This window comes from Muntiacus reevesi, chromosome 5, assembly GCF_963930625.1.
Source record: "Muntiacus reevesi chromosome 5, mMunRee1.1, whole genome shotgun sequence".
Taxonomy (NCBI): Eukaryota; Metazoa; Chordata; class Mammalia; order Artiodactyla; family Cervidae; genus Muntiacus; species Muntiacus reevesi.
In genome coordinates, this window is record NC_089253.1 from 53,517,780 (window position 1) to 53,525,048 (window position 7,269).

The following is a 7,269-nucleotide window of genomic DNA, read 5'->3' on the forward strand; positions in this document are numbered from 1 at the left end:
GGCTCGGGGGGACCTGGCAGAAGTTTGCTCCTGTCTGTCTGCTGCAAGGGGGCCTGCTGGGTCTCCCGCTGAGATCTAGGGGGCGGTGCTGTGGGTGGGGTGGTGCAGGGGTGAGGGGAGCGGGCCGCCTGCCCTCCCGTCTTGGTTCCCCTCAGTGGCCACGTACCTCGGCCAGGTTTCCCCACTTCGCTGAGAGTCAGTTCCCTCTCAGGTAAAAAGGGGATGGAAAGAGAACCACCCTCAGAGGCTGGCTGGGAGCATGAGATAACTATGGAAAATACTTGGCATGGGGCCCGAGGCACGAGGGAGGCATGATAAATGCTAGCTACTACTGTTGCCTGAAATCAGACGAAATGGCTGGAATCACCTGAGGGACATCTTTCTCCTCTGAGGCTCCCAGTGGGGTGAGCAGGCAACACCCCACTGCTTCTGAGAGTTGTCAGCAGAAAAACTGTGCCCCCTTTAGTCACTTGACTCCCCAGAAGCACCCCAGATGTCTTTTGAGGGGAGAGAGCTCTGGGGGATTCTATTGCTTCCCCTGTCAATGGGGTCTATTTCCTTGTTTTGCTAGAAACGGGTTGCAAGAAGAGAAATCAAGCTCTTTAGCACAATGCCTGCTCTCCATTGAGGTCTCGGCATACACCTGTCCCTTGCTGGGAATGCTGCTGAGTTAAGGAGAGGTGAGGGAACACGGTTTTTTAAGCAGGAGTTACCACTTCTCAGCTTCTGGAGAAGAGCCTGGGACTCCGGAGGATGACCCAGGGTTGGCGAAGAGGGGGGTACGGCTCAGGCTCTCCCACAGGCGTGGTTAGAAGTGGGGGCGTCTACAGCCCCCAGCTGGTTTCCTACGCTTGCGGCCCCCCTCTCGTCCACTGTGGCGCACACTGCGCTTACACAGGACACGTGGCTGGAACTGAGCACTCAATTTGAACCCTGGACGACGCCGGGCAGAGGCTAGACCATGCACATGTGTTGCCCTCTGACTTCTTTTTAACGCTTGGCTCTGTTTGTGAAATGTGTGCTGGTGCTGGGAAAAGTCAGAGGATGATAACTCAACAGGCTGTACAATCAGGCTTTGAGCACTTTTCTCAAGATATATTACATGACACCACTGAAAGTGTTTCAATGAAAGGAGACCAAAGACAGAGGCAGGCGGGGTTGTGAGAACGGGCCAGGGGGCGGGGGTGGCAGGGATCTGGGTCTGGCCCTGCCAGCGGCCCCTGCACCTCCTGGCTCGGTGGGTGATGGAGGGGAAGCCCCACCTTGCCATCTGTGGGTCCCCCTCGATACTGCGGCTAATGGGTTATTAGATGCCCCATACCTCCCTTTCCCATCTTCTTCAGCTGGTGACATCTTCACAGTTGGCATCAAAGGAATGATTTTAAGCAGTTACAAAGTGGGGGATGTAACTTAGTGGGGATATAACAAAAGATTTCTGCTATTTCGAGAGCAAACATAAAAAAGTGAAATGTGTTTTATGGTTTTTTCAGATCTGTTGCCTAATTTCTAGGGCATATTACCAACCCTGTTTTTCCTATTTAATTTTTTTTTTTTTCTATTTGTTAAAAAAAAAAAATGCTTCTCACCCCTGTTGAAAACGAGCCGTGTTGAGTCATGTGAATGATTTACACACAAGTTCACTCCTTGAAAGTTGGGAGAGCGCTGCGGTCAGGCTTTACAGGGGTGGAGCGGGCGCAGCGAGGTGGGGCGGGGGGATGGGGTGGGGGGGAGGGCTAACACAACTGATTCAAAGAAACCAGAGGAGACACATGCCCCGAGGTCCGCAGGCTGGGGTCCTGAGTCCTGCTTTCTGGGCTGCCTCGGGCCGGCCTCGGGAGGTCCGAAGCGGACCCAGTCGGGGTCTCCCGGCCGGAAGCTCACGTCAGCCCTCCCTGCAGGACATGAAGGCGCCCTGCGTCTCCCTCTGCCTCCTGGGTGCCGGGCTCTTCCTGTGCTCAGCGCACGCCCGAGGCCTCAGGAGATGCCTCATTTCCATGAACTTGCACCGTGTGGAGGAGAGCTTCCGAGGAATCAAAACAGCCATTGTGAGTGCGGGTTTGGGGTGAAGGCATGGGAGCGTGCCTCACTTTACCTTAGCGTGACAGCCAGTTCCTGCTCGTCACCTCGGTGTCTCTGGAGGATGTGAGGTCCTCACCGCTTGTGTCTGTCGTGTTTCCCTCCGCAGCAGGCTAAGGACACCTTCCAAAACGTCACCATCCTGTCCCCGTCGGAGACCCTGCACGGCACTCAGGTACCGGCCTCTGTCTGCTCGCTACTCTTCTGCGTTTTGTGGGGAGCGCCCGGGGCTGAGCGGGAATCCGCGCCCTGCGGGCCTCTTCGCTGACCTCCCCGGACTCTGAGGCTCTGCCGACCCCTCACGCGTCAGCTGATGCGCGAGGCTGTGCTGGTATCTCAGGGAACTTGAACCCCAGGGAGGATGTCCACCCCAACAGGGATTAAGGTGTCACATGCCCGGATGGGGCAGGACTTCTATGGCTTAGAGTGACTTTGGGAGGTTTGGTGGGGAAGCTGAGACAATGAACAGTGTCTCAAAAGCTGAAGAGGCTTGGGGTTAGTGGCTAAAAGAAAGGAAGGGTTTGGGGAGAATAGGTGTGTAAGGTCAATGGAAATATGTGCCAGGGGACAGAGAGGGGGCCGGGGTGAAGTCCCTGGTGGTCCAGTAAGCAGGACTCTGCTCTCACTGCCGAGGGCGTGGGTTTAATCCCTGGTCAGGGAACTAGGATCCCTCAAACCAAGAGGCGCGACAGAAAAAAAAAAAAAAAAAAAAAGAGGCAAACTTGAAAGTCAGGCTGAGCCTCAGCTTTATTTATTTTTGGTCATACCGAGTGGCTTGCGGGATCTCGGTTACCCAGTTGGGGAACCTGTGTCACCAGCAGAAGCAGCGTGGAGTCCTAACCACTGGACAGCCAGAGAATTCTGAGCCGTGGCCTTATAATACAGGCCACAGGGAGTTCCTGCAGGTTTTCGAACTAGAGCGGGTGACCACAAAGTCTTTTAGAAAGACAACCTGGTGATGTTCTTTACGATAGACAGCTTGAGGCCAGAAGGCAGGGAGGGAATGTCTAATTGCCAGGCTAGAGGTGCTGAGAGTCCGTGCGTTAGAAAACAGTTGACTTAGGAGGTGATGATTCACTTCACAGAAAGGGCCAATGAGAAGTACCTTTAAAAGTGAGCTCCTCGTCCTTGGTAGCATTTAGAGAAACCCAGTTCTTTCGGTTATTTATGTGACAGAGTATAAGGCACGAAATCATTCTTCTAGGCAGCATTAGGCTCCTGATTTATTTATGGTAAACACAAGGAGCCACTTCCTAAATTCTATTCTAGTCAATGGTATAGGAGACTTACAGGATTTTATAGCTGGAAGGGACCCAAAGGCCATCTATTTTGAAACCATCATTTTCAAATGACCAAATTGGGGTCTTGGGAGAAAGAATGTCTAGTTAGTAGTGGTTGTCAGAAATAGACTCTCAAGTCTCATACCCCTGTTTCTTTGTCCTCTCAAGTTGATGTGGCGTAAGGCAAGTGGTTGATGAGTATACAGGTCATTGTCATTTATTCTCTTCCCCTCTCCCTCTTTGATGAGACAAAGGTTACAACTTTTTACCCCTTTGGTGAAGGGAATTAGAAGGAATGGAGGAAGAGGAGAGGTTTTGTGTTGTAAGTTCAGTTTCCATCCAGGAAAAGCTACCTGTCGGACCAAGGAGGCTTTGCTGCTTTAATGCTAATGAAGATATAGATGCACCATTGCTATAGACCCTTCTTTTCTCAGACTGACCTATAAATCTCCTACACTGGCTCTTAGGGTGGAGTGCAAACTGCAAGAAGGAAACTCTGGCTGGCCAGTTGCCCTGAGCCATGCCCAAGGAAGTCAGGAGCTTTTCTGAGGAGGACCTGCCCAGATGCATGCATTCCTGCAGCTGTCAGTTTCCATTTTTGCATATCTCCACTCCAACCAAGTGATCCCTGAAGTTTAAAAAGAACAGACTGGAGGAGAGACGAGCAGTCATCACACTGAAAAGAATATGTGCCTAGCACAAGCCTGCCATGCAGCAGTTACTGAGTAAACACCTGTTAGTGGCTAGGGGATGTTACAGAGACGCAGACTTCAGCACAATGTAAGGAAGTGCTTTTCAAGAAAGCTGCTCAGACATCGGTCCTTTCAAAAGGGAGGTGTCTGATTCCTGGAAGCAGTTAAGCAGAAGTTAGTGATATGTCAGGGATGCTGCAGAGAGAATTCTAGCCTATAGCTGGGCTCCATCCCTTGTGAATATATCTCCTGGCCATGTGAAAAGAGGGTAAGAACTGCAATCTCTTCTTGGTGACTCTGTCATAAGCAGCTTTGGTGTCATAAGAGGACACTCAGATCAATACAAATGTAAAAAAATGGCTTTTAGTTATTTCACTCCTTGTTGCCCCAACCCAAGCAGGCTGCTTTTGTCTCTAGGATAATAAGAGAAGAGGTCCTCCGGGGCTATCCTTAATTTGTGTCTGTAGCCCTTAGATGTATGCTGCGTGACCAAGAACCTCCTGGCATTTTATGTGGACAGAGTGTTCAAGGACCATCAGGAGCTGAGCCCCCAAATCATGAGAAAAATCAGCAGTCTTGCCAACTCTTTCCTCTACATGCAGAAGACTCTACAACAATGTGTGAGTCACCAGCATTTGCTTGCTGTCTGCCCCATGGAGCCCAGGACCCGCTGGCCCTATGTGGCCTTCTGAGATGGTTCTGATGGATGCTATCTCCATTTTATCTCAGCAGAAGCTGTGTCACTGCAGACAGGAAGCAACCAATGCAACCAGAATCATCCATGACAACTATGATCAGGTAAGGGAGGGGGAGAGGACAGGGAAGGTGGAGATTCGATGTAGCAGCCTGAATGGGTAGCCTCCTCCCTGCTCAAATTCATCCATTTACCCGACAGTATTGATGGCCGGTCTGCCCAGTTCTGTGTCTGCAAAGAGTGTGTTGGTCTTACCTCATTTGTTAATTTCCTGGGCTCTCCTTCCCCATTATGCCTCCACCGTTTTCTTTTCACATATCAGAACTATGTTCAGATCTGAGGGAAAAGCACACACCATTTAAGATGGGGCTGAGGCAGAGGGAGGCTTCCCAGGTGACGCTAGTGGTAAAGAACCTGCCCGCCAACGCAGGTTAGATGTAAGATATGTGGGTTCGATCCCTGGGTTGGGCATGGCAACCCACTCCAGTATTCTTGCTTGGAGAATCCCAAGGACAGAGGAGCCTGGCAAGGCTGCAGTCCATGGGGCCACACAGAGTCGGACACGACTGAGTGACTTAGCACGCGCGCACAATGCAGAGGGAGCAAAGAGCCCCAGTGAGCTGTAAGCTGTTATGCATGAAACGTGCTACCTGGTAGCGCGTTTCTGCATCACTGTGTCTAGGAACTGTCATCAGCGTCCTGTGCGGTGAAGAAAAGCGCTTCTCATGTAGGTGCGGATGTTGTATGCGCACCTCATGTAGAGGTAGAGTTAGCATGTCTCTTACCTGCGTCATTTAGAGATTCTGTTGAAGTGTAGATTCTGGCTGGTAAATCTGGAATGAGGTCTGAGATGCTGTGGTTCACCCACACTCCTGGACTGAGCCAACTGCTTTGAATAACAAGGAGCTGCAGGGTCTGTTCAGAGCTTTTCTTCTTGGTGGAGAGGCTCCACAGAGTAATATCATGATGGCTGAAATTCATATGGTTCTTCCTGTGAACCAGGTATTAAGTGCAGTAAAGGTATTAGCAGCACCCTTATTCCTTACCACAACGCTACAAGCCATTGTCTATATTTAATAAATTAGAAAACCAAGACACAAACAGGTTACGTAATTTAACTTTATACCACAACCAAGTGATGGAGGTAGGGCTTGATCCCATGCCATCTGGCTCCACAGGACATACTTTTGTATCTTACCATCTCCTCCACTCTGCTGAGGTAGAGCTGGAATAAGTCAGGAGACTTGGCTTCCAGTCTAACTCTGCTACCAGTCGGCTGCGTGATTTTGGGCAGGACACCTCCTTAGGGGCTGCAACGTCCAACGCTGTTGGACACCTCCTTCTCACTGCTGGGCCCCTCGGGGACTGCGGCTTTCAGGGAGAGTGGCAGTAGTAGCCCGAGCTGATGAGAACAGGAAAGTAAGCAGAGCTTCCAGAAAGGCAAGTTTGTCTGTTTGTTTTTTTTCTGTGAAATATGGAAAAAGAAAAACAGAGGGCAAAGAATGAAGCACTTCTTATTTTGTTTATAAGTTGCTGACATGATGTAGCTGTGTGTTTGTAGAAAACAATTTAGGTCATCTGTTAGGAAAATAATTTGGGGTCTGTAGGCCCTGCAGAGATAATGGTTGCATAAAAAGCAAACCTCATGGGGACCAGAACATGGGGCAAGTGACTGAAAACTATGGTACACCTCAGAAAGGCAGGGTGTGATGACAATTTGCATGGTTTCAGCTGGAGGTTCGATCTGCTGCCATTAAGGCTCTGGGAGAGCTGGACATCTTTCTAGCCTGGATTGACAAGCATCATCAAGGAACTTCTGCTGCCTCAAGACAAGGAACCTGACCTGGGGGGATGAACAGCCCCTGAGAGGTTTCTGGTGGGGGACAGCCAACTTTGAAGGGGAGGGAAACGGGGGAGGCCCTGTTTTATGCAAATGAGGGTCTTTTTGAGGGAGTCTTCCTACTTGTTTGGGATTCTCTTCTCTGGGCTGAGGTGTTGTAAGGGGAAATTCTGGGTTTGAGCACACCTCACCTTGTGGCTAAAATCTCACCAGCTGGGCCCAGCTTGTCTGATCTCACCTGAAGGTATCCAGGCAGTCTGCTGTTTTTATATTTGTAACAAAATATGTCTGTTTCGAGGTCCTGTGGGGCCATCCTGGAGGGAGAGGGTGGGCTTCCCTAATTTATTGTGAAGTTTCTTATCCCATGTCTGTGATGTGAGCTAAGCGATATCCTGTGGTGCATATTGTACTGACTGGTTTTTCCGAATAAATTCTGTTCTTTACCAATTAGTGGAAGTGTTTTCTGTTTTAGGAAGGCCAGTCAAGGACCATGAATGGAGACTATGAGAAATGAAAGGGGCCTTTGGGGAATTCCCTGGTGGTCTAGTGGTGAGGACTCTGAATTCTCACTGCGAAGGGCCCAGGTTCAGTCCTTGGTTGGGGAACAAAAAACAAGTCATGCAGTGCTGCCAAAAACAAATAAATAAAAAAAAAAAAAAAGAAAAGATGGGCCTTGAAGAACAAAAA

At 50.1% G+C, this 7,269-nt stretch overlaps 1 protein-coding gene across 1 annotated transcript; it reads left to right on the plus strand.

Moving 5' to 3' along the window:
• The first annotated feature begins 1,901 nt into the window (after positions 1-1,901).
• On the plus strand, positions 1,902-6,584 carry IL19 (interleukin 19). The gene is made up of 5 exons (XM_065937115.1): positions 1,902-2,045; positions 2,186-2,251; positions 4,516-4,668; positions 4,778-4,846; positions 6,474-6,584. Exons 1-5 carry the CDS (start codon positions 1,902-1,904, stop codon positions 6,582-6,584), a joined length of 543 nt encoding a protein of 180 aa, XP_065793187.1.
• The last annotated feature ends 685 nt before the right edge of the window (positions 6,585-7,269 follow it).